General features: G+C 56.3%; 1 protein-coding gene across 1 annotated transcript; it reads left to right on the top strand.

Annotated features, from left to right (window-relative positions):
- Nucleotides 1-1,723: 1,723 nt before the first annotated feature.
- Nucleotides 1,724-14,643, top strand: LOC130708397 (NUT family member 2G-like). Its single transcript, XM_057548342.1, has 10 exons — nt 1,724-1,815; nt 3,619-3,784; nt 5,143-5,372; nt 6,326-6,454; nt 7,501-7,621; nt 9,473-9,619; nt 12,858-13,061; nt 13,463-13,579; nt 14,101-14,247; nt 14,539-14,643. The coding sequence occupies exons 1-10, from the start codon at nt 1,724-1,726 to the stop codon at nt 14,641-14,643; spliced, it is 1,458 nt and encodes a 485-aa protein (XP_057404325.1).
- The last annotated feature ends 10,994 nt before the right edge of the window (nt 14,644-25,637 follow it).

Consider the following 25,637-nt stretch of genomic DNA (forward strand, 5'->3'; position numbering starts at 1 on the left):
GGGAGCGGAGGGAAGGACACACAGCTGGGAATAAGGTGCAGGAGGATGGCAGGGATGCCACCGTGTCTGTATTTGGAGTCTAGTCCTGGGGTCACCCGTCCCCTCCTCCCCCCCAGGGCCATTGTCCCACTGCCCAGTGCTCCTCCTCTCACACGTGCGTGTGGAGCCGTCACTGTCCTCCTCCCTCCTACCAGCTGGTGCAGAAACGACTCCTGGCCTTGAAAGAGGACGAGGGTGGGCCGGCAGCCCCGAGCCACAGTGCACCCGGAATGGGCTCAAGTCCTTCTGAGTCCCACGCTGGCCAAGGTGCTCAGAGGCACGACCAAGACCGCCATCTAGGGGTCAGTGATGAAGCCTGCCCACCAGAGATTGATTTTGAGGCTCTTCATAGGCCCATCCGAACAGACACTGGCCCGTTCGTGCTCAGAGTCTTTGTGCCCTCTCGAGGACGTCAGGCTGGCAACGGAGGCTGGACCCCAGGCTTTCCTCCTCAAGCTCCACCACCAGCTGCCCAGCTGGCCCCTATCATTCGCCCAGTGAACTCTGGGCCATGGCCACATGGCACTTCCAGGGAGGGCCGCCTGGCCACCAACCAGCCCAACGCCTCGCAGGATGGCTCCTCTAACCCCCAGAGAGAGTACAGTAACTGCCGACGTTGGCAGCGCTTCAAGCCCCTGGCCCGGAGACACTTTCGCCTGAGTCCTGATGCAGAAGCTTTTTCCTGCTTTCTCATGTGAGTGAACGCTCAGGGGGTCCTGAGCTTAAGGGAGCTTTTAGATAAAGAGGAACTGGGGATGGACTCGCACGTTAGGTTTCTAGGGATACTGGAAGGAAGGTGAGAGGACGATGTCCATGCTATGAGAGGGCACATTGTCGGTCACATGGGTGGGCCTGCCAGTCCGTGACATCAGGACTGAAATGTGCCCTATCTCAATTGGCCCCACCACCCTGTGAGTCTGGCCAGCTTGCTCTTCCGTGATTCTCATGGTAATATGGACTGAAGCCTTGCAGTCAGAGAGGGTCGTGGTGTAAGGTGAGGAGCCAAGGAGTGGATGCCGCCCTCTCCTGTGGTGCCGTGTCCTTCATACAGGACGTGAGCGCACGTGGCCAGGGGAGGTCACTTCAGAGGAGGGGGAGGAGCGCGGGGCCCAGGAGAGCGCTTTATGCATGCCTCCACTTCGTTGTGGAGAATTCCACTAGGAACAGGGTGATGGTAGAGCTCTCCTAAGGGCGTGGGCTCTCTCCCACTAGAGTTGTGAGCCTGGCAGGCATTTCCATCCTAAACCTCCGGTCCCTGGTAAAAAGGGGACAAGTACACTTCACTCAGAGGACTGTGCAGAAGACGCCTTGGGCTAATCTATGAAGTGTGAGCAGATTGCTTGGCACAGGCCATGCCTCATTGATGATGGTGATTTTTATTATGAAAATGCAGCCTTGAGGAGGAAAAGAGCTCCCCAAGGCACAATGTCCCAGCTCTAGCCTGGGAGTGGATGGTCATCCTTGAGTGAGTGTGAGGCGGTGACAGCAGTGGCCGGGAAGGCTTGTCTTTGCCCTCCCAGACGCCCGCCTCTCACCCTCCTGTTGCTCAGTCATTCTGGGTTGAGTGATGTGTGGTCCACATGGGCGGGTGGGGTCAGGCAGGTGGGGGCTGGGCTGGGCCCGGAGACTGACCCCGAGGGCTTACAGCCCAGTGCTTCGATTCGTGACCCGCCTGAATCCCACCATGCCGCTGGAGGAGGGACTGCGGAGGGCCGTGCAGGAATGGCGGCGCTTGAGCAACCTTGACCGGATGATCTACTACGAGAGGGCGGAAAAGTGAGTCAGCGTCCTGGGCCCAGGGGCTGCGTGGAGGGTGAGGCGAGTGGGTGAGGGCAGGGTCTGGCCGTGGGGGTGCTCATCAGAGAGGACAGAGGAGAAGGGCTGTCACCCAGCACAGGGTCCCCGCAGCCCAGGGGCCCTACTGTCCTCCAGAAACCCCTCCCTCACCTTGAGAGTTTGAGACTTCTGTCCTTCCTCCACCAGGAGCTCTGCCTTCCCCTGATTTTGACCTACCCTTGCCTTGACATGAAGGTCTCAGGACGGGGCAGGGTGAAGCTGTGAGTCCAGTAGGGGTCCAACTCTGGCCATATGGGCTGGGCCGGGGAAAGAGCTCCACCCGCCAGCCTGCTGCTTCCTTAGTGGTGGGTGCCTGGCGGCCACTAACATAGATTTGGGACCACCTCTCCTCATGAAAAGTGCCCTGAGTGGGTACCCTGGCATCCCTGAAGAGGCTGGGGAAGCCAGCTGTCGTCGGCCCAAGGGTCTCCGGCCCTTCCAGTGTTTGCTCCATGGTAATCCCCTTGGTTTAAGAAACAAAAGCAAACAAACGAGCGCCTCTCACAGGAAGGGAAGGCCTCTCCTCTAAGCTCAGCATCCACATCGTCCAGCCTCTCCTGGGCCCTGTCTCCAGGTCTATGTTCCAGGACTCTCAGTCCTAGCCCAGGGTCCTGGATTCGGGCAAGGACCCCTGTGGGGAACACATGCCTGTTCCAGCCTCTGGCTGTCAGCCCTTCATGTGGTTCTGGATGGGGCCGGGGGCATGAGGAGGGTGCCCCCTGGGTCAGCCATGTGTCCCGTTGACCTGGTTCAATTCAGCGACCTGGGTCTATGCTGTTGAATGCCCTCCAGTGCTGGTGAGGCAGGAAGGGTCCCAGATCTTGTTATCACTTCCAGGAGCAGCTCTCTGCTGTGGACAGCACCTCACAGGGCCTTGACGGCCCCAAGGCACACCCTCTCCCACTGCCTCAGTCTTGGCTGCCTTTGTTGGGCTCCAGAACCCAGGCCTTTTTCTCAGGGTGGCCTGTGCCTCCGTCACCCCCCAGGTTCATGGAATTTGCGGCCGAGGAGGAGATACACATTCAGAATTTGCAGTGCATGCAGTGCGCGCAGGACCTGCCTCCTCCAGCCCCACCGAAGCTGGATCCTCGGGGGCCCCCAGCCCCGAAAGTGCACCTTCAGCCAGGCACCCAGGTTCCCACTGGAGCTGAAGGCACAGGTAACAGGGGCCTAGGGTTGGCCACCGTCCCCATGTGGATCCTTTTCTTTCAAGACAGGGGCATTGGTCTTTCAACCAAAACAGCCACCGAGGCGGGGGGTGGGGGGGGTGGGGTCTCAGCTGCCCTTTGTCACTACGGGGTATTGACTTGGTCAGTTTTGTAACTCCTCTCACACCTCCCTGTCAAAGGACCCCACACTAAGTCTGCCTAAGAAGTGGGCTTGATGGGGAGACTCCTAGAAAATTGGAGGTTCCCCACTTCCTTACTTGTGACTCTCTTAGATGACCCCCTAACCTCCCCTCTCCAACTGTGCATGAGGCTTCAGATGGTCCTGACCCCTCCCACACCCACATCAACGTCCCCCAAACAATGCCCTCACCAACGTGCGCTCGGTGGTCAGGAGGTGGACCGGGAGTCCCTCACCTTCCTTCCCTTCCTCCTGCTCTGCCTCAGCCTGTGCTCCCAGGATGTCCGGCCCCAGGGCCCAGCCCTCGCACCCGAAGCCACACAGATCCCAGCGGACCCCGGAGCCCAAGGCGCCCAAGGAGATTCCCCCTGAGACTGTGAGGGAGTATGTGGACAGGATGGAGGCGCTGGTGGGGCCCGTCCACTCAGGCAGAGGCAAGTCACATGCAGAATGTGGAAAGGACGGAAATGAGCCGAAGCAGGAAGAGGACGACACCTACATGGACCCGTGTCTCTTGAGCTACATGGACAAGCAGCGTTCCCGGGAAGACTCTGTCACCAAGGTAGGCTGGGCCTGGAGCCTGGGGTCTACAAGATGCCAGGGCATGGAACTCTCAGCACCCAAGATCTGGGTTCTGCTCAAGCCAATGGGACTTCAGCTCAGCTCCTTGTTCCTGAGCCCGGTGTTAGGGGAGGTTTACGCAGATGTATGTGTGTATATGTTTGTGTCTGTGTGTATGCCTTTGTGTGTCTGTGTATGTGCATCTGTATATGTGCTCTTTTGTGTGTGACTGTGTATGTGCATGTGCGTGTGTGTGTGTGTGTGTGTGTGTGTGTGTGTGTGTGTGCTGACCATCCCCGCCTTGTGGAGGAGAGTGGGGGTGGGTCTCTGCTTTTCACTTTCCCTCCTGGTCTTCTTGTGTCACAGGCCACTCCTGGCCAAGGATGCTCACAGCCTCTTCTTTCTGTCAAAGGTGGAGGCAGTCATTCACCCTCGATTCCTGGCAGAATTGTTTTCCCCAGACCCACAGCTGGATCTCGTGGCCCTTGCTGAGGAGCTGAAGCAGGAGGAAGGACTCACCCCTGAAGAAGTGAGCCAGAGGAGGGAGAGGGAGACTTAGGGAGCCAGGGGACTCCAGGGGAGGGGGGACCCCAGGTGACCCAGGGGACAGGGGAAACCAGGTGGCCCAGGGGAGCCAGAGGAGGGAGGGATCGCAGGTAGAACAGGGGAGACAAGGGACACCCAGGAAGACCAGGGCACGGAGGGACCCCAGTGAGCAGGGGAGAGGTAGGGCCCCAGAACAGGAGGCCCACATGGCTCTGTCCATCCCTTCCCTGCCTCGGAGGCCTGGCATGGGGAAGGGCCCTCTCTGGGGTGGGTGCAGCGCAGGGTGATAGGAAGGAGAGGATGGGGAGCCGGGAGCGGAGGGAAGGACACACAGCTGGGAATAAGGTGCAGGAGGATGGCAGGGATGCCACCGTGTCTGTATTTGGAGTCTAGTCCTGGGGTCACCCGTCCCCTCCTCCCCCCCAGGGCCATTGTCCCACTGCCCAGTGCTCCTCCTCTCACACGTGCGTGTGGAGCCGTCACTGTCCTCCTCCCTCCTACCAGCTGGTGCCGAAACGACTCCTGGCCTTGAAAGAGGACGAGGGTGGGCCGGCAGCCCCGAGCCACAGTGCACCCGGAATGGGCTCAAGTCCTTCTGAGTCCCACGCTGGCCAAGGTGCTCAGAGGCACGACCAAGACCGCCATCTAGGGGTCAGTGATGAAGCCTGCCCACCAGAGATTGATTTTGAGGCTCTTCATAGGCCCATCCGAACAGACACTGGCCCGTTCGTGCTCAGAGTCTTTGTGCCCTCTCGAGGACGTCAGGCTGGCAACGGAGGCTGGACCCCAGGCTTTCCTCCTCAAGCTCCACCACCAGCTGCCCAGCTGGCCCCTATCATTCGCCCAGTGAACTCTGGGCCATGGCCACATGGCACTTCCAGGGAGGGCCGCCTGGCCACCAACCAGCCCAACGCCTCGCAGGATGGCTCCTCTAACCCCCAGAGAGAGTACAGTAACTGCCGACGTTGGCAGCGCTTCAAGCCCCTGGCCCGGAGACACTTTCGCCTGAGTCCTGATGCAGAAGCTTTTTCCTGCTTTCTCATGTGAGTGAACGCTCAGGGGGTCCTGAGCTTAAGGGAGCTTTTAGATAAAGAGGAACTGGGGATGGACTCGCACGTTAGGTTTCTAGGGCTACTGGAAGGAAGGTGAGAGGACGATGTCCATGCTATGAGAGGGCACATTGTCGGTCACATGGGTGGGCCTGCCAGTCCGTGACATCAGGACTGAAATGTGCCCTATCTCAATTGGCCCCACCACCCTGTGAGTCTGGCCAGCTTGCTCTTCCGTGATTCTCATGGTAATATGGACTGAAGCCTTGCAGTCAGAGAGGGTCGTGGTGTAAGGTGAGGAGCCAAGGAGTGGATGCCGCCCTCTCCTGTGGTGCCGTGTCCTTCATACAGGACGTGAGCGCACGTGGCCAGGGGAGGTCACTTCAGAGGAGGGGGAGGAGCGCGGGGCCCAGGAGAGCGCTTTATGCATGCCTCCACTTCGTTGTGGAGAATTCCACTAGGAACAGGGTGATGGTAGAGCTCTCCTAAGGGCGTGGGCTCTCTCCCACTAGAGTTGTGAGCCTGGCAGGCATTTCCATCCTAAACCTCCGGTCCCTGGTAAAAAGGGGACAAGTACACTTCACTCAGAGGACTGTGCAGAAGACGCCTTGGGCTAATCTATGAAGTGTGAGCAGATTGCTTGGCACAGGCCATGCCTCATTGATGATGGTGATTTTTATTATGAAAATGCAGCCTTGAGGAGGAAAAGAGCTCCCCAAGGCACAATGTCCCAGCTCTAGCCTGGGAGTGGATGGTCATCCTTGAGTGAGTGTGAGGCGGTGACAGCAGTGGCCGGGAAGGCTTGTCTTTGCCCTCCCAGACGCCCGCCTCTCACCCTCCTGTTGCTCAGTCATTCTGGGTTGAGTGATGTGTGGTCCACATGGGCGGGTGGGGTCAGGCAGGTGGGGGCTGGGCTGGGCCCGGAGACTGACCCCGAGGGCTTACAGCCCAGTGCTTCGATTCGTGACCCGCCTGAATCCCACCATGCCGCTGGAGGAGGGACTGCGGAGGGCCGTGCAGGAATGGCGGCGCTTGAGCAACCTTGACCGGATGATCTACTACGAGAGGGCGGAAAAGTGAGTCAGCGTCCTGGGCCCAGGGGCTGCGTGGAGGGTGAGGCGAGTGGGTGAGGGCAGGGTCTGGCCGTGGGGGTGCTCATCAGAGAGGACAGAGGAGAAGGGCTGTCACCCAGCACAGGGTCCCCGCAGCCCAGGGGCCCTACTGTCCTCCAGAAACCCCTCCCTCACCTTGAGAGTTTGAGACTTCTGTCCTTCCTCCACCAGGAGCTCTGCCTTCCCCTGATTTTGACCTACCCTTGCCTTGACATGAAGGTCTCAGGACGGGGCAGGGTGAAGCTGTGAGTCCAGTAGGGGTCCAACTCTGGCCATATGGGCTGGGCCGGGGAAAGAGCTCCACCCGCCAGCCTGCTGCTTCCTTAGTGGTGGGTGCCTGGCGGCCACTAACATAGATTTGGGACCACCTCTCCTCATGAAAAGTGCCCTGAGTGGGTACCCTGGCATCCCTGAAGAGGCTGGGGAAGCCAGCTGTCGTCGGCCCAAGGGTCTCCGGCCCTTCCAGTGTTTGCTCCATGGTAATCCCCTTGGTTTAAGAAACAAAAGCAAACAAACGAGCGCCTCTCACAGGAAGGGAAGGCCTCTCCTCTAAGCTCAGCATCCACATCGTCCAGCCTCTCCTGGGCCCTGTCTCCAGGTCTATGTTCCAGGACTCTCAGTCCTAGCCCAGGGTCCTGGATTCGGGCAAGGACCCCTGTGGGGAACACATGCCTGTTCCAGCCTCTGGCTGTCAGCCCTTCATGTGGTTCTGGATGGGGCCGGGGGCATGAGGAGGGTGCCCCCTGGGTCAGCCATGTGTCCCGTTGACCTGGTTCAATTCAGCGACCTGGGTCTATGCTGTTGAATGCCCTCCAGTGCTGGTGAGGCAGGAAGGGTCCCAGATCTTGTTATCACTTCCAGGAGCAGCTCTCTGCTGTGGACAGCACCTCACAGGGCCTTGACGGCCCCAAGGCACACCCTCTCCCACTGCCTCAGTCTTGGCTGCCTTTGTTGGGCTCCAGAACCCAGGTCTTTTTCTCAGGGTGGCCTGTGCCTCCGTCACCCCCCAGGTTCATGGAATTTGCGGCCGAGGAGGAGATACACATTCAGAATTTGCAGTGCATGCAGTGCGCGCAGGACCTGCCTCCTCCAGCCCCACCGAAGCTGGATCCTCGGGGGCCCCCAGCCCCGAAAGTGCACCTTCAGCCAGGCACCCAGGTTCCCACTGGAGCTGAAGGCACAGGTAACAGGGGCCTAGGGTTGGCCACCGTCCCCATGTGGATCCTTTTCTTTCAAGACAGGGGCATTGGTCTTTCAACCAAAACAGCCACCGAGGCGGGGGGTGGGGGGGGTGGGGTCTCAGCTGCCCTTTGTCACTACGGGGTATTGACTTGGTCAGTTTTGTAACTCCTCTCACACCTCCCTGTCAAAGGACCCCACACTAAGTCTGCCTAAGAAGTGGGCTTGATGGGGAGACTCCTAGAAAATTGGAGGTTCCCCACTTCCTTACTTGTGACTCTCTTAGATGACCCCCTAACCTCCCCTCTCCAACTGTGCATGAGGCTTCAGATGGTCCTGACCCCTCCCACACCCACATCAACGTCCCCCAAACAATGCCCTCACCAACGTGCGCTCGGTGGTCAGGAGGTGGACCGGGAGTCCCTCACCTTCCTTCCCTTCCTCCTGCTCTGCCTCAGCCTGTGCTCCCAGGATGTCCGGCCCCAGGGCCCAGCCCTCGCACCCGAAGCCACACAGATCCCAGCGGACCCCGGAGCCCAAGGCGCCCAAGGAGATTCCCCCTGAGACTGTGAGGGAGTATGTGGACAGGATGGAGGCGCTGGTGGGGCCCGTCCACTCAGGCAGAGGCAAGTCACATGCAGAATGTGGAAAGGACGGAAATGAGCCGAAGCAGGAAGAGGACGACACCTACATGGACCCGTGTCTCTTGAGCTACATGGACAAGCAGCGTTCCTGGGAAGACTCTGTCACCAAGGTAGGCTGGGCCTGGAGCCTGGGGTCTACAAGATGCCAGGGCATGGAACTCTCAGCACCCAAGATCTGGGTTCTGCTCAAGCCAATGGGACTTCAGCTCAGCTCCTTGTTCCTGAGCCCGGTGTTAGGGGAGGTTTACGCAGATGTATGTGTGTATATGTTTGTGTCTGTGTGTATGCCTTTGTGTGTCTGTGTATGTGCATCTGTATATGTGCTCTTTTGTGTGTGACTGTGTATGTGCATGTGCGTGTGTGTGTGTGTGTGTGTGTGTGTGTGTGTGTGTGTGCTGACCATCCCCGCCTTGTGGAGGAGAGTGGGGGTGGGTCTCTGCTTTTCACTTTCCCTCCTGGTCTTCTTGTGTCACAGGCCACTCCTGGCCAAGGATGCTCACAGCCTCTTCTTTCTGTCAAAGGTGGAGGCAGTCATTCACCCTCGATTCCTGGCAGAATTGTTTTCCCCAGACCCACAGCTGGATCTCGTGGCCCTTGCTGAGGAGCTGAAGCAGGAGGAAGGACTCACCCCTGAAGAAGTGAGCCAGGGGAGGGAGAGGGAGACTTAGGGAGCCAGGGGACTCCAGGGGAGGGGGGACCCCAGGGGATCCAGGGGACAGGGGAAACCAGGTGGCCCAGGGGAGCCAGAGGAGGGAGGGATCGCAGGTAGAACAGGGGAGACAAGGGACACCCAGGAAGACCAGGGCACGGAGGGACCCCAGTGAGCAGGGGAGAGGTAGGGCCCCAGAACAGGAGGCCCACATGGCTCTGTCCATCCCTTCCCTGCCTCGGAGGCCTGGCATGGGGAAGGGCCCTCTCTGGGGTGGGTGCAGCGCAGGGTGATAGGAAGGAGAGGATGGGGAGCCGGGAGCGGAGGGAAGGACACACAGCTGGGAATAAGGTGCAGGAGGATGGCAGGAATGCCACCGTGTCTGTATTTGGAGTCTAGTCCTGGGGTCACCCGTCCCCTCCTCCCCCCCAGGGCCATTGTCCCACTGCCCAGTGCTCCTCCTCTCACACGTGCGTGTGGAGCCGTCACTGTCCTCCTCCCTCCTACCAGCTGGTGCCGAAACGACTCCTGGACTTGAAAGAGGACGAGGGTGGGCCGGCAGCCCCGAGCCACAGTGCACCCGGAATGGGCTCAAGTCCTTCTGAGTCCCACGCTGGCCAAGGTGCTCAGAGGCACGACCAAGACCGCCATCTAAGGGTCAGTAATGAAGCCTGCCCACCAGAGATTGATTTTGAGGCTCTTCATAGGCCCATCCGAACAGACACTGGCCCGTTCGTGCTCAGAGTCTTTGTGCCCTCTCGAGGACGTCAGGCTGGCAACGGAGGCTGGACCCCAGGCTTTCCTCCTCAAGCTCCACCACCAGCTGCCCAGCTGGCCCCTATCATTCGCCCAGTGAACTCTGGGCCATGGCCACATGGCACTTCCAGGGAGGGCCGCCTGGCCACCAACCAGCCCAACGCCTCGCAGGATGGCTCCTCTAACCCCCAGAGAGAGTACAGTAACTGCCGACGTTGGCAGCGCTTCAAGCCCCTGGCCCGGAGACACTTTCGCCTGAGTCCTGATGCAGAAGCTTTTTCCTGCTTTCTCATGTGAGTGAACGCTCAGGGGGTCCTGAGCTTAAGGGAGCTTTTAGATAAAGAGGAACTGGGGATGGACTCGCACGTTAGGTTTCTAGGGCTACTGGAAGGAAGGTGAGAGGACGATGTCCATGCTATGAGAGGGCACATTGTCGGTCACATGGGTGGGCCTGCCAGTCCGTGACATCAGGACTGAAATGTGCCCTATCTCAACGGGCCCCACCACCCTGTGAGTCTGGCCAGCTTGCTCTTCCGTGATTCTCATGGTAATATGGACTGAAGCCTTGCAGTCAGAGAGGGTCGTGGTGTAAGGTGAGGAGCCAAGGAGTGGATGCCGCCCTCTCCTGTGGTGCCGTGTCCTTCATACAGGACGTGAGCGCACGTGGCCAGGGGAGGTCACTTCAGAGGAGGGGGAGGAGCGCGGGGCCCAGGAGAGCGCTTTATGCATGCCTCCACTTCGTTGTGGAGAATTCCACTAGGAACAGGGTGATGGTAGAGCTCTCCTAAGGGCGTGGGCTCTCTCCCACTAGAGTTGTGAGCCTGGCAGGCATTTCCATCCTAAACCTCCGGTCCCTGGTAAAAAGGGGACAAGTACACTTCACTCAGAGGACTGTGCAGAAGACGCCTTGGGCTAATCTATGAAGTGTGAGCAGATTGCTTGGCACAGGCCATGCCTCATTGATGATGGTGATTTTTATTATGAAAATGCAGCCTTGAGGAGGAAAAGAGCTCCCCAAGGCACAATGTCCCAGCTCTAGCCTGGGAGTGGATGGTCATCCTTGAGTGAGTGTGAGGCGGTGACAGCAGTGGCCGGGAAGGCTTGTCTTTGCCCTCCCAGACGCCCGCCTCTCACCCTCCTGTTGCTCAGTCATTCTGGGTTGAGTGATGTGTGGTCCACATGGGCGGGTGGGGTCAGGCAGGTGGGGGCTGGGCTGGGCCCGGAGACTGACCCCGAGGGCTTACAGCCCAGTGCTTCGATTCGTGACCCGCCTGAATCCCACCATGCCGCTGGAGGAGGGACTGCGGAGGGCCGTGCAGGAATGGCGGCGCTTGAGCAACCTTGACCGGATGATCTACTACGAGAGGGCGGAAAAGTGAATCAGCGTCCTGGGCCCAGGGGCTGCGTGGAGGGTGAGGCGAGTGGGTGAGGGCAGGGTCTGGCCGTGGGGGTGCTCATCAGAGAGGACAGAGGAGAAGGGCTGTCACCCAGCACAGGGTCCCCGCAGCCCAGGGGCCCTACTGTCCTCCAGAAACCCCTCCCTCACCTTGAGAGTTTGAGACTTCTGTCCTTCCTCCACCAGGAGCTCTGCCTTCCCCTGATTTTGACCTACCCTTGCCTTGACATGAAGGTCTCAGGACGGGGCAGGGTGAAGCTGTGAGTCCAGTAGGGGTCCAACTCTGGCCATATGGGCTGGGCCGGGGAAAGAGCTCCACCCGCCAGCCTGCTGCTTCCTTAGTGGTGGGTGCCTGGCGGCCACTAACATAGATTTGGGACCACCTCTCCTCATGAAAAGTGCCCTGAGTGGGTACCCTGGCATCCCTGAAGAGGCTGGGGAAGCCAGCTGTCGTCGGCCCAAGGGTCTCCGGCCCTTCCAGTGTTTGCTCCATGGTAATCCCCTTGGTTTAAGAAACAAAAGCAAACAAACGAGCGCCTCTCACAGGAAGGGAAGGCCTCTCCTCTAAGCTCAGCATCCACATCGTCCAGCCTCTCCTGGGCCCTGTCTCCAGGTCTATGTTCCAGGACTCTCAGTCCTAGCCCAGGGTCCTGGATTCGGGCAAGGACCCCTGTGGGGAACACATGCCTGTTCCAGCCTCTGGCTGTCAGCCCTTCATGTGGTTCTGGATGGGGCCGGGGGCATGAGGAGGGTGCCCCCTGGGTCAGCCATGTGTCCCGTTGACCTGGTTCAATTCAGCGACCTGGGTCTGTGCTGTTGAATGCCCTCCAGTGCTGGTGAGGCAGGAAGGGTCCCAGATCTTGTTATCACTTCCAGGAGCAGCTCTCTGCTGTGGACAGCACCTCACAGGGCCTTGACGGCCCCAAGGCACACCCTCTCCCACTGCCTCAGTCTTGGCTGCCTTTGTTGGGCTCCAGAACCCAGGCCTTTTTCTCAGGGTGGCCTGTGCCTCCGTCACCCCCCAGGTTCATGGAATTTGCGGCCGAGGAGGAGATACACATTCAGAATTTGCAGTGCATGCAGTGCGCGCAGGACCTGCCTCCTCCAGCCCCACCGAAGCTGGATCCTCGGGGGCCCCCAGCCCCGAAAGTGCACCTTCAGCCAGGCACCCAGGTTCCCACTGGAGCTGAAGGCACAGGTAACAGGGGCCTAGGGTTGGCCACCGTCCCCATGTGGATCCTTTTCTTTCAAGACAGGGGCATTGGTCTTTCAACCAAAACAGCCACCGAGGCGGGGGGTGGGGGGGTGGGGTCTCAGCTGCCCTTTGTCACTACGGGGTATTGACTTGGTCAGTTTTGTAACTCCTCTCACACCTCCCTGTCAAAGGACCCCACACTAAGTCTGCCTAAGAAGTGGGCTTGATGGGGAGACTCCTAGAAAATTGGAGGTTCCCCACTTCCTTACTTGTGACTCTCTTAGATGACCCCCTAACCTCCCCTCTCCAACTGTGCATGAGGCTTCAGATGGTCCTGACCCCTCCCACACCCACATCAACGTCCCCCAAACAATGCCCTCACCAACGTGCGCTCGGTGGTCAGGAGGTGGACCGGGAGTCCCTCACCTTCCTTCCCTTCCTCCTGCTCTGCCTCAGCCTGTGCTCCCAGGATGTCCGGCCCCAGGGCCCAGCCCTCGCACCCGAAGCCACACAGATCCCAGCGGACCCCGGAGCCCAAGGCGCCCAAGGAGATTCCCCCTGAGACTGTGAGGGAGTATGTGGACAGGATGGAGGCGCTGGTGGGGCCCGTCCACTCAGGCAGAGGCAAGTCACATGCAGAATGTGGAAAGGACGGAAATGAGCCGAAGCAGGAAGAGGACGACACCTACATGGACCCGTGTCTCTTGAGCTACATGGACAAGCAGCGTTCCCGGGAAGACTCTGTCACCAAGGTAGGCTGGGCCTGGAGCCTGGGGTCTACAAGATGCCAGGGCATGGAACTCTCAGCACCCAAGATCTGGGTTCTGCTCAAGCCGATGGGACTTCAGCTCAGCTCCTTGTTCCTGAGCCCGGTGTTAGGGGAGGTTTACGCAGATGTATGTGTGTATATGTTTGTGTCTGTGTGTATGCCTTTGTGTGTCTGTGTATGTGCATCTGTATATGTGCTCTTTTGTGTGTGACTGTGTATGTGCATGTGCGTGTGTGTGTGTGTGTGTGTGTGTGTGTGCTGACCATCCCCGCCTTGTGGAGGAGAGTGGGGGTGGGTCTCTGCTTTTCACTTTCCCTCCTGGTCTTCTTGTGTCACAGGCCACTCCTGGCCAAGGATGCTCACAGCCTCTTCTTTCTGTCAAAGGTGGAGGCAGTCATTCACCCTCGATTCCTGGCAGAATTGTTTTCCCCAGACCCACAGCTGGATCTCGTGGCCCTTGCTGAGGAGCTGAAGCAGGAGGAAGGACTCACCCCTGAAGAAGTGAGCCAGGGGAGGGAGAGGGAGACTTAGGGAGCCAGGGGACTCCAGGGGAGGGGGGACCCCAGGGGATCCAGGGGACAGGGGAAACCAGGTGGCCCAGGGGAGCCAGAGGAGGGAGGGATCGCAGGTAGAACAGGGGAGACAAGGGACACCCAGGAAGACCAGGGCACGGAGGGACCCCAGTGAGCAGGGGAGAGGTAGGGCCCCAGAACAGGAGGCCCACATGGCTCTGTCCGTCCCTTCCCTGCCTCGGAGGCCTGGCATGGGGAAGGGCCCTCTCTGGGGTGGGTGCAGCGCAGGGTGATAGGAAGGAGAGGATGGGGAGCCAGGAGCGGAGGGAAGGACACAGAGCTGGGAATAAGGTGCAGGAGGATGGCAGGAATGCCACCGTGTCTGTATTTGGAGTCTAGTCCTGGGGTCACCCGTCCCCTCCTCCCCCCCAAGGCCATTGTCCCACTGCCCAGTGCTCCTCCTCTCACACGTGCACGTGGAGCTGTCACTGTCCTCCTCCCTCCTACCAGCTGGTGCAGAAACGACTCCTGGACTTGAAAGAGGACGAGGGTGGGCCGGCAGCCCCGAGCCACAGTGCACCCGGAATGGGCTCAAGTCCTTCTGAGTCCCACGCTGGCCAAGGTGCTCAGAGGCACGACCAAGACCGCCATCTAGGGGTCAGTGATGAAGCCTGCCCACCAGAGACTGATTTTGAGGCTCTTCATAGGCCCATCCGAACAGACACTGGCCCGTTCGTGCTCAGAGACTTTGTTCCCTCTCGAGGACGTCAGGCTGGCAAGGGAGGCTGGACCCCAGGCTTTCCTCCTCAAGCTCCACCACCAGCTGCCCAGCTGGCCCCTATCATTCGCCCAGTGAACTCTGGGCCATGGCCACATGGCACTTCCAGGGAGGGCCGCCTGGCCACCAACCAGTCCAACGCCTCGCAGGATGGCTCCTCTAACCCCCAGAGAGAGTACAGTAACTGCCGACGTTGGCAGCGCTTCAAGCCCCTGGCCCGGAGACACTTTCGCCTGAGTCCGGATGCAGAAGCTTTTTCCTGCTTTCACATGTGAGTGAACGCTCAGGGGGTCCTGAGCTTAAGGGAGCTTTTAGATAAAGAGGAACTGGGGATGGACTCGCACGTTAGGTTTCTAGGGCTACTGGAAGGAAGGTGAGAGGACGATGTCCATGCTATGAGAGGGCACATTGTCGGTCACATGGGTGGGCCTGCCAGTCCGTGACATCAGGACTGAAATGTGCCCTATCTCAACGGGCCCCACCACCCTGTGAGTCTGGCCAGCTTGCTCTTCCATGAATCTCATGGTAATATGGACTGAAGCCTTGTAGTCAGAGAGGGTCGTGGTGTAAGGTGAGGAGCCAAGGAGTGGATGCCGCCCTCTCCTGTGGTGCCGTGTCCTTCATACAGGACGTGAGCGCACGTGGCCAGGGGAGGTCACTTCAGAGGAGGGGGAGGAGCGCGGGGCCCAGGAGAGCGCTTTATGCATGCCTCCACTTCGTTGTGGAGAATTCCACTAGGAACAGGGTGATGGTAGAACTCTCCTAAGGGCGTGGGCTCTCTCCCACTAGAGTTGTGAGCCTGGCAGGCATTTCCATCCTAAACCTCCGGTCCCTGGTAAAAAGGGGACAAGTACACTTCACTCAGAGGACTGTGCAGAAGACGCCTTGGGCTAATCTATGAAGTGTGAGCAGATTGCTTGGCACAGGCCATGCCTCATTGATGATGGTGATTTTTATTATGAAAATGCAGCCTTGAGGAGGAAAAGAGCTCCCCAAGGCACAATGTCCCAGCTCTAGCCTGGGAGTGGATGGTCATCCTTGAGTGAGTGTGAGGCGGTGACAGCAGTGGCCGGGAAGGCTTGTCTTTGCCCTCCCAGACGCCCGCCTCTCACCCTCCTGTTGCTCAGTCATTCTGGGTTGAGTGATGTGTGGTCCACATGGGCGGGTGGGGTCAGGCAGGTGGGGGCTGGGCTGGGCCCGGAGACTGACCCCGAGGGCTTACAGCCCAGTGCTTCGATTCGTGACCCGCCTGAATCCCACCATGCCGCTGGAGGAGGGACTGCGGAGGGCCGTGCAGGAATGGCGGCGCTTGAGCAACCTTGACCGGATGATCTACTACGAGAGGGCAGAAAAGTGAGTCAGCGTCCTGGGCCCAGGGGCTGCGTGGAGGGTGAGGCGAGTGGGTGAGGGCAGGGTCTGGCCGTGGGGGTGCTCATCAGAGAGGACAGAGGAGAAGGGCTGTCACCCAGCACAGGGTCCCCGCAGCCCAGGGGCCCTACTGTCCTCCAGAAACCCCTCCCTCACCTTGAGAGTTTGAGACTTCTGTCCTTCCTCCACCAGGAGCTCTGCCTTCCCCTGATTTTGACCTACCCTTGCCTTGACATGAAGGTCTCAGGACGGGGCAGGGTGAAGCTGTGAGTCCAGTAGGGGTCCAACTCCGGCCATATGGGCTGGGCCGGGGAAAGAGCTCCACCCGCCAGCCTGCTGCTTCCTTAGTGGTGGGTGCCTGGCGGCCACTAACATAGATTTGGGACCACCTCTCCTCATGAAAAGTGCCCTGAGTGGGTACCCTGGCATCCCTGAAGAGGCTGGGGAAGCCAGCTGTCGTCGGCCCAAGGGTCTCCGGCCCTTCCAGTGTTTGCTCCATGGTAATCCCCTTGGTTTAAGAAACAAAAGCAAACAAACGAGCGCCTCTCACAGGAAGGGAAGGCCTCTCCTCTAAGCTCAGCATCCACATCGTCCAGCCTCTCCTGGGCCCTGTCTCCAGGTCTATGTTCCAGGACTCTCAGTCCTAGCCCAGGGTCCTGGATTCGGGCAAGGACCCCTGTGGGGAACACATGCCTGTTCCAGCCTCTGGCTGTCAGCCCTTCATGTGGTTCTGGATGGGGCCGGGGGCATGAGGAGGGTGCCCCCTGGGTCAGCCATGTGTCCCGTTGACCTGGTTCAATTCAGCGACCTGGGTCTGTGCTGTTGAATGCCCTCCAGTGCTGGTGAGGCAGGAAGGGTCCCAGATCTTGTTATCACTTCCAGGAGCAGCTCTCTGCTGTGGACAGCACCTCACAGGGCCTTGACGGCCCCAAGGCACACCCTCTCCCACTGCCTCAGTCTTGGCTGCCTTTGTTGGGCTCCAGAACCCAGGCCTTTTTCTCAGGGTGGCCTGTGCCTCCGTCACCCCCCAGGTTCATGGAATTTGCGGCCGAGGAGGAGATACACATTCAGAATTTGCAGTGCATGCAGTGCGCGCAGGACCTGCCTCCTCCAGCCCCACCGAAGCTGGATCCTCGGGGGCCCCCAGCCCCGAAAGTTCACCTTCAGCCAGGCACCCAGGTTCCCACTGGAGCTGAAGGCACAGGTAACAGGGGCCTAGGGTTGGCCACCGTCCCCATGTGGATCCTTTTCTTTCAAGACAGGGGCATTGGTCTTTCAACCAAAACAGCCACCGAGGCGGGGGGTGGGGGGGTGGGGTCTCAGCTGCCCTTTGTCACTACGGGGTATTGACTTGGTCAGTTTTGTAACTCCTCTCACACCTCCCTGTCAAAGGACCCCACACTAAGTCTGCCTAAGTAGTGGGCTTGATGGGGAGACCCCTAGAAAATTGGAGGTTCCCCACTTCCTTACTTGTGACTCTCTTAGATGACCCCCTAACCTCCCCTCTCCAACTGTGCATGAGGCTTCAGATGGTCCTGACCCCTCCCACACCCACATCAACGTCCCCCAAACAATGCCCTCACCAACGTGCGCTCGGTGGTCAGGAGGTGGACCGGGAGTCCCTCACCTTCCTTCCCTTCCTCCTGCTCTGCCTCAGCCTGTGCTCCCAGGATGTCCGGCCCCAGGGCCCAGCCCTCGCACCCGAAGCCACACAGATCCCAGCGGACCCCGGAGCCCAAGGCGCCCAAGGAGATTCCCCCTGAGACTGTGAAGGAGTATGTGGACAGGATGGAGGCGCTGGTGGGGCCCGTCCACTCAGGCAGAGGCAAGTCACATGCAGAATGTGGAAAGGACGGAAATGAGCCGAAGCAGGAAGAGGACGACACCTACATGGACCCGTGTCTCTTGAGCTACATGGACAAGCAGCGTTCCCGGGAAGACTCTGTCACCAAGGTAGGCTGGGCCTGGAGCCTGGGGTCTACAAGATGCCAGGGCATGGAACTCTCAGCACCCAAGATCTGGGTTCTGCTCAAGCCGATGGGACTTCAGCTCAGCTCCTTGTTCCTGAGCCCGGTGTTAGGGGAGGTTTACGCAGATGTATGTGTGTATATGTTTGTGTCTGTGTGTATGCCTTTGTGTGTCTGTGTATGTGCATCTGTATATGTGCTCTTTTGTGTGTGACTGTGTATGTGCATGTGCGTGTGTGTGTGTGTGTGTGTGTGTGTGTGTGCTGACCATCCCCGCCTTGTGGAGGAGAGTGGGGGTGGGTCTCTGCTTTTCACTTTCCCTCCTGGTCTTCTTGTGTCACAGGCCACTCCTGGCCAAGGATGCTCACAGCCTCTTCTTTCTGTCAAAGGTGCAGGCAGTCATTCACCCTCGATTCCTGGCAGAATTGTTTTCCCTAGACCCACAGCTGGATCTCGTGGCCCTTGCTGAGGAGCTGAAGCAGGAGGAAGGACTCACCCCTGAAGAAGTGAGCCAGGGGAGGGAGAGGGACACTTAGGGAGCCAGGGGACTCCAGGGGAGGGGGGACCCCAGGGGATCCAGGGGACAGGGGAAACCAGGTGGCCCAGGGGAGCCAGAGGAGGGAGGGATCGCAGGTAGAACAGGGGAGACAAGGGACACCCAGGAAGACCAGGGCACGGAGGGACCCCAGTGAGCAGGGGAGAGGTAGGGCCCCAGAACAGGAGGCCCACATGGCTCTGTTCGTCCCTTCCCTGCCTCGGAGGCCTGGCATGGGGAAGGGCCCTCTCTGGGGTGGGTGCAGCGCAGGGTGATAGGAAGGAGAGGATGGGGAGCCGGGAGCGGAGGGAAGGACACAGAGCTGGGAATAAGGTGCAGGAGGATGGCAGGAATGCCACCGTGTCTGTATTTGGAGTCTAGTCCTGGGGTCACCCGTCCCCTCCTCCCCCCCAAGGCCATTGTCCCACTGCCCAGTGCTCCTCCTCTCACACGTGCACGTGAAGCTGTCACTGTCCTCCTCCCTCCTACCAGCTGGTGCAGAAACAACTCCTGGACTTGAAAGAGGACGGTCGGCCGGCAGCCCCGAGCCACAGTGCACCCGGAATGGGCTCAAGTCCATCTGAGTCCCACGCCGGCCAAGGTGCCCAGAGGCACGACCAAGACCGCCATCGAGGGGTCAGTGATGAAGCCTGCCCACCGGAGATTGATTTTGAGGCTCTTCATAGGCCCATCCGAACAGACACTGGCCCGTTCGGGCCCAAAGTCTTTTTTCCCTCTCGAGGACATCAGGAGCTCTCTCCATTCCGGGCCGGACGGCCCTCCCCTCCCCAGGGTCAAAGGCACACTGGCCCTCTACTGGGACCCAGGGATGCATTTGTTCTCAGAGAAGCGTCTCCTGTTCCGGAGGCCCGAGGGCCCAGGGACGCGTCCAGTGAGGACGAGGAGGCGCTCTCCAGCCTGGCCTTCCTCTTTGCCTCTCCGCAGAGCCTGCCGCCTTGCAGTCGGTCCCAGAGTGCTGCCCCTGCCTCAGGCCTGGCCTCCCCTGGAGGTTGGGCGGCCCAGAGTGCTCCCCAGGCTCCCTCCCCTCAGAGAAGAGGCCCCAGCCCGGCTCCACCAGCCGCTCCCAAGTCGAGGAAGCGGGCTCTGTGTGGGCGCCCAGCCGCTGCTGAGAAGCTGCCCATCCCCGGGGCTGGCCACGGGGTCTCTAAGAGGCCAGCCTTGGCTCTGGGGCTGGCTCGCCCCTCACCACCGAAAAAGAGAAAGGGTGACCCGTTTGTCACAGGGAAGAGGAGGAAGAAGCAGAGGAAGCACTGCAGCCAGTAGGGAACAGCCGGGCCGGCCCTCCAGGGCAAGCCCCCCAGGGAGGCCCCCAGGGGAGCCTAGGGGCGCCTCCTCACCCCAGCGCTGATCCTGGGATTGTGGGGGGTTAGGGAGGTGGGGGAGGTGGGTGTGGGCAGGACCTTTGGAGTGATGTATGAAAATTGTGAATAAAGATAGTTTTGGTGGGAAATGCTCTCAGGCCACTGTCATCTTCTTCGTGTGGAGCTGCTCCACAGAGAGCGATCCTGAGAGGAAGGAAGGGTGAGGGAGGTCACAGGAGCTATGGATCTACAGGTGGCCAAACCTTTCCTCCACATAGACAAGGACTCCTCAGGCTGCCCCTGGGAACGCACAGCTCTCACTTTCCCCAGGGACCCCCTCATCATCCGCTTCTCTAAAGCCTGCTTGGCTAGGGGCCTTCTGGGGCATCTGTAGCATCTTCTGCATCCCTGAACCGTCTGGGGAGGGAGAGCTGCTTTTGTGCCTCTCAGCCCTCTGGACACTAACCAGTTTCTAGGACGGAGCCTGGAGACGGCCCTTGTCTTTATGGAGCTTCTCTCTGCTTCCCTGAAGTGGCCAGGCGATGGCGCTGGGGTGACCCTCCGCTCATCCAGGGTTTCCTGTGTGGGTGGCCTGACCAGAGAGGAAAAGTCTTGGCCATGGGGACAGGACTGTCTGCCTCGTCATAGCGGGAGCGTTCTCTAGTCCCACTGGGATTATTGCAATGTGGAGAGTAGTTGAGGCAGCTACCTCTTAATCCCAGTGAGGATGCAACGAGGGGAATGGGCGCGGGGAAATTCATGGGGCACCTGTTACAGGTGTGTCTAAGGGAAACGACAGTTGGGCCCCTTTGTGGAACTTGTGGGATTTCTGTGCAGCAGCATCTCTTTCAACTGAGGGAGGAGGACCCATCTGGCTGTGGCTGTGGGGACTGGCCTTAGGGGCCTAGGGGTGTGCAAAGACACCCCAGAACTACTGTCCCTTCCCTTTCCACCCATGGCTGGACATGTGTGTGTATTGGTATCAACACTGATTTGTATTCCCATAGAAAACAGTTCCTCCTGACAAACTATGACCGTGTTTCACAAGAACAGCTTGCTCACAGGGGCAGCAGGGGTGGGGGAGAGGTGTCTGTGGCCCCAGATCTGGCTGGGAGCTGGGATCCATGCTGAGGAGTGTGGAGGCCTCAGTCACCGTCCTGTGGGTGCCGGCAGAGACTTTGAATCATCAGAGCAGGGGACATGACCCGCTCATAAGGGTGAGACGAGCAAACAATGAGGGACAGGGAGCAGACCCCTGCTGTTTCCCTGAACTGCCCCCCCTCGCAGCCTGCTTAGCCCCCGTCATGGCCTGTGCTGGCCCACCTCTGAAGCCCCTTCCTCCTAATGCACTCAGATGCTGTGACCCTTTGTGGACCCGCCCTGGGCCTCACCCCCCCTTCCCTGCTGGCCAAAGCCTCTTCTCCCGGTTCTGAGTTCTGATTCCTTCCCCAGGACCCAGGCGGGGGTTGGGACAGCAGAGACTCCCTAATTCTCCCTCCTCCTCCCTGAGATCTTGACAATCACCTTTGTATGTTTCTATGATTTTAACTACTGTAGATACTTCATGTGAGTGGCTATGATATGTCCTTTGATGAGTGGCTTATTTCACTTAGCATAATGTCTTAGAGGTTTATCCATGTTGTAGCATGAGACATGGTTTCCTTTTATTTCAAGGAAGGAAATATTTCCTTGTGTTTATAGACCCCATTATCCCTTCATCTGTTGATGGACATTTGGGTTTCTTCACGTCTTGGGTATTTTGGATAATGCTACGACGAATGCAGGTGTGCAAATATCTCTTTGAGATCCTGCCTTGAATTCTTTTGGATACATACCCAGAAGTGGGACTGCTGGATCACATGGTAGTTATATTTTTAATTTTTTGAGGAAACTTCATATTGTTTTCCGTAAGGGTTGTCCCATTTTACACCTCTCACCAACAATGAGAAAGATAGCCACCATCAAGAACTTGGTATATATCCATCTTATAAAAGTGTTTATGCTTTTAGCAGCACTGTAGATAATCAAAATTATGTATAATAACAATATTTTTGGTTATATATGGTGTCATGTAAATCATATTGCCTTTGGCTTCTTCTTTCAACATTCTTACTTTAAGAAAAATGGATATATTAGATGTTCTTTAATTTTTTAATTATTTATAATTTTGCATTGTATGCATACATTAAAAATAATTTATCAGTTCCCTTGTTGGTGAACTTTTATAAATTATAATGTGACAGGGTAATCAGTTCCAGAGGAAAAGTTTTTCCTTTCAGAACTTTGAGTATTTATTCCATCGAATATGGCTTTTGTTACTGTTTTTTTCAAATTATGCCATCAGTACACCCTTTCATGGTGGGTGATCAGTTTCCTTGCTAATTGTTTTTTGGAAGACTGTCTGTTGTCTTTTGTGTTCTCCGGTTTCTTGACGTGTGATTAGTTTCAGGTTAAAAAAATGTATCCTCCATGTGATCTATTTTGCTTCATTCACTGATAATACACATTCTTCATCTCATCTAGAACATAATATTATCTTTTTCATATGTTACTTCTACTCATTCTCTCCTGTCTCTACTTCTAGAACCCTGGATATATGTATATTAGACCATCTTATATATTCTCTGTGTCTTCATCAGCTTGGACGGCTATAACAAAATGCCATAGACCTGGTGGCTTGAAAAACAGACGGTAATTTCTTAACAGTTCTGAAGGTTGGAAGTCCAAGATCAAGGTGCCATATTCAGTTCCTGGTGAGAGCTCTCTTCCTACTTTTCAGATGGTTGTCTTCTTACCGCGTCCTCACGTGGCAGAGAGAAAGAGGGATCTCTCTTGTGTCTTTTCTTTTAAGGGCACTAAACCCATTATGAAAGCTCCATTCCCATGCCCTAATTACCTCCCAAAGGCCCTATCCCCAAATACATTGAAGGGTAGGGCTTCAACATAAGAATTGGTGGGGGGGATATACGTCCATAGCATTCTGCCCCTGGTACCCAAAATTCGTGTCCTTATTGTATGCAAAATACATTCATTCTATCCCAACAGCCTAAAAAGCCTTAACTCATTCCAACATCAACTGTAAAATTTAAAGTCCAAACTGATCTAAACACCATCTAAATCACATAATGGGTGAGACTGGAGGTACTATTCATCCTGAGGCAAAATTCCTCTGTAGATGTAAATCTGTGACCCAAACAAGTTAAGTGTTTCCAAATACGACGTTGGGACTGGCATAGAATAGACATCCCTACTCCAAAAGGAAGAAATAGGAAAGAAGGAAGGGGTGACAGTTTCCAAGCTAGTCCAAAGCCTAGCAAGGCCAATCCCATTAGATCTTAAGGTACGAGAATCACCCTCTTTAGTTTGATGCTTTGCCCTCCAGGCCCGCTGGGGTGGCAACATCATCCCCACAGCTCGGTGGGGCAGCCCCACTCCTTCAGCTTGGTGGGGTGCCACCCACACTGCAGCTCTCTGTAGGGTCTCCACCTACACCATGACTCTCTGTGAGGGCGACAATCTCACACTTTGAAACTGAGGCCCCCTGGGCCTGTGGTGGGATTGACAGACCCGATGACCTCGGAATCACCTTTGGGGTCCTTCTTCCCTTTTCATCAAGAGGAGTACACATTCACAGCCAAATTGCTCTAGTCTCCCATTCTGTAGAATCCAAGAATTCTGACAGCCTTCCTCATTCTGCCTGGCTTTCTCTGTCCCCTTTAGTTCAAACTGGCAGTGTCCCTTCTCTACTCCTGGCCTCTGCTGAGATGACTAATTAAATTAATATCACACCTATGATCTCTTCTTCAAAGGGTTGCTCAGCTGCACCCTTAGAGTTTCTTCAGAACAAGCTTTCTCACTTTCAAATATGGATAGGCTGAGAAGTTTCCAAATCTCTAAGTTCTGATTTCTTTTTGCTTAACAATTTGGTCTTCAATTTATCTTTCTCCTGATGTGTTTTACTAGGAGCGGTAAGGAGGAACCAAGCTACTTCTTCCAAACTTTGTTCAGAGATCTCCTCAGATGAATATTCAATTTCATCGCTTACAAGGTCTACCTTCCCCAAAACGCTAGAACACAGTTCAGTCAAGTTCTTTGCCACTTTATAATAAGAATTGCCTCTCCTCCAATTTCTAATAATGTGTTCCTCATTTCTGTTGGAGACCTCACCAGAATAGCATCTAACGTCCATATTTCTATCTGTTCATGATTATTTCTGTATCCTCTACGAAGATGGAGACTTTCTCTCCAGTGTGCCTCTTTGCTTTCTGAGCCATCACCAGAATCACTTTGAATAGGTATAGGCTGAAAGGACTTTATGGCGATTTCAGCTCTTTTTTAGCATGCACTTCAAATCTCTTTCAGCCTTTACCTACTATCCAATTCCAAGGCCACTTCCACATATTTAGGTATTTGCTACTTCTTGGTACTAAAATATGTCTTAGCTCAAAGGGCTATAACAAACTACCACAGACTGGGTGGCTTAAACAAAAGACGTATATTTCTCACAGTTCTGGAGGCTGCAAAGTCCAAAATCAAGCCACCAGCAGACTCTAGGTCCATACATTTCTCATTCATAATTTCTGACCGTTTCTTTTCTGTGCTACATTTTAGCTAATCTTTTAACATCTATCATCCGTGTCATCCACTTCCTCTTTATCAGTATCTGATCTAACTTTTTCCCATTCCCTTTGATATACAGATGTGTGATGTTTGTATGTTGAATTTCATCATCCACTATAAAATATTCAATTTCAATGGTCAAGATTTACTAACATAAATCATTTTTACTGTTGAAGACAGAACATTCTTAACTGGAACTGGCACTGTTAATACAAGTGTATGATAGTGAATACAAGCCCAGCTAGTACAGTTTGGTGCTACTCCTTGATTTGGGTTAAGGTGCCAGCACTTCTGCCACCTTTGCTTTTGCACCATCAGTACCTATGTCAACACAATTGTTCCAGAGTAAATCATGAGATTAAAAAAGTTTCACCAACAGTTTGAATATTACAGCATCATGTTGTTTGTGATCAAGCGTGAAGATCGTCAATATTATCTAGTGCTAGTACTAGACAAATTCAAGGAAAACGGCAAACCCAGTCACTTTTTGTTTCCTTTTCCATGTGAAAAGCTGTAAGCAACATGTTTTTGCCCTTTAAAGGGCTCATATGTCTCTGTTTATAATATTCCATTCCTCTCTCTCTTTTTTCAAATTCATTAATTGATTTATTTGTTTTTAGCTGCGTTGGGTCTTCGCTGCTGTGCGCAGGCTTTCTCTAGTCGCAGTGAGCAGGCTTCTCATTGCGGTGGCTTCTCTTGTTGCGGAGCATGGGCTCTAGGCGCGCGGGCGTCAGTAGTCGTGGCACACGGGCTCAGTAGTCGTAGTTCGTGGGCTCTAGAGCGCAGGCTCAGTAATTGTGGAGCACGGGCTTAGTTGCTCGGCGGCATGTGGGATCTTCCCAGACCAGGGATCAAACCCATGTCCCCTGCATTGGCAGGCGGATTCCCAACCACTGCGCCACCAGGGAAGTCCCAATTCCTCTCTCTTTAAACATAAAGTGATTGGACTTAAAGCAGTGCTTAAAGTTTACTGGTACTATAATCCTTGTTCAAAATTGCTCTGTGGCATAAGCCACAATGCAGTGAATTGTTGACACCTCCAAATCCCAGGGAGGCCCCTGAATGCTCTCTCAGGAGGAAATTGAGGTCAGGTGTATCTGATGGCCTGTGTGTTCTCTGTGCTCCTGGTGATATGTGGGGGCTTTCAGGTGAGTGCAGTGGGTAGACTCATGGACTCTTAGTCTTGGCTGGGGGAGACAGCACTGTCGGGTTTATGTTTCCACATTTGCCTCCTTTTGTGTTGCCTTTCTCCCAGTTGCATTTAGCCTGATGAGAGGGAAGGAGGAGATGTCAGTAGCTGGGCAGGTGGTTCTCCAGGAGCAAATGTCAGGGACGGTTGCGTGGGCAAGATCCCTAGGCCCCGTCCTGGCAATCTTGCTGTGCACTGAGCAGTCCAGATGAATCGGGTCCTTGACCAGAAGTCCATGAAACTTTTGGCAATCTGGGCAAAATTTGGG

The sequence above is a fragment of the Balaenoptera acutorostrata genome, chromosome 6 (assembly GCF_949987535.1).
Source record: "Balaenoptera acutorostrata chromosome 6, mBalAcu1.1, whole genome shotgun sequence".
NCBI classification, from domain to species: Eukaryota; Metazoa; Chordata; class Mammalia; order Artiodactyla; family Balaenopteridae; genus Balaenoptera; species Balaenoptera acutorostrata.

What these genes read in the sequence shown, in the direction of transcription:
- LOC130708397 (XM_057548342.1), top strand. Translation starts at nt 1,724, where the DNA reads ATGCCGCTGGAGGAGGGACTGCGGAGGGCCGTGCAGGAATGGCGGCGC. An exon ending in GGGAAGACTCTGTCACCAAG is followed by an intron (nt 3,785 to 5,142) that starts GTAGGCTGGGCC and finishes CAAGCTCCACCA; the next exon opens with CCAGCTGCCCAGCTGGCCCC. An exon ending in GGGAAGACTCTGTCACCAAG is followed by an intron (nt 13,062 to 13,462) that starts GTAGGCTGGGCC and finishes TTTCTGTCAAAG; the next exon opens with GTGGAGGCAGTCATTCACCC.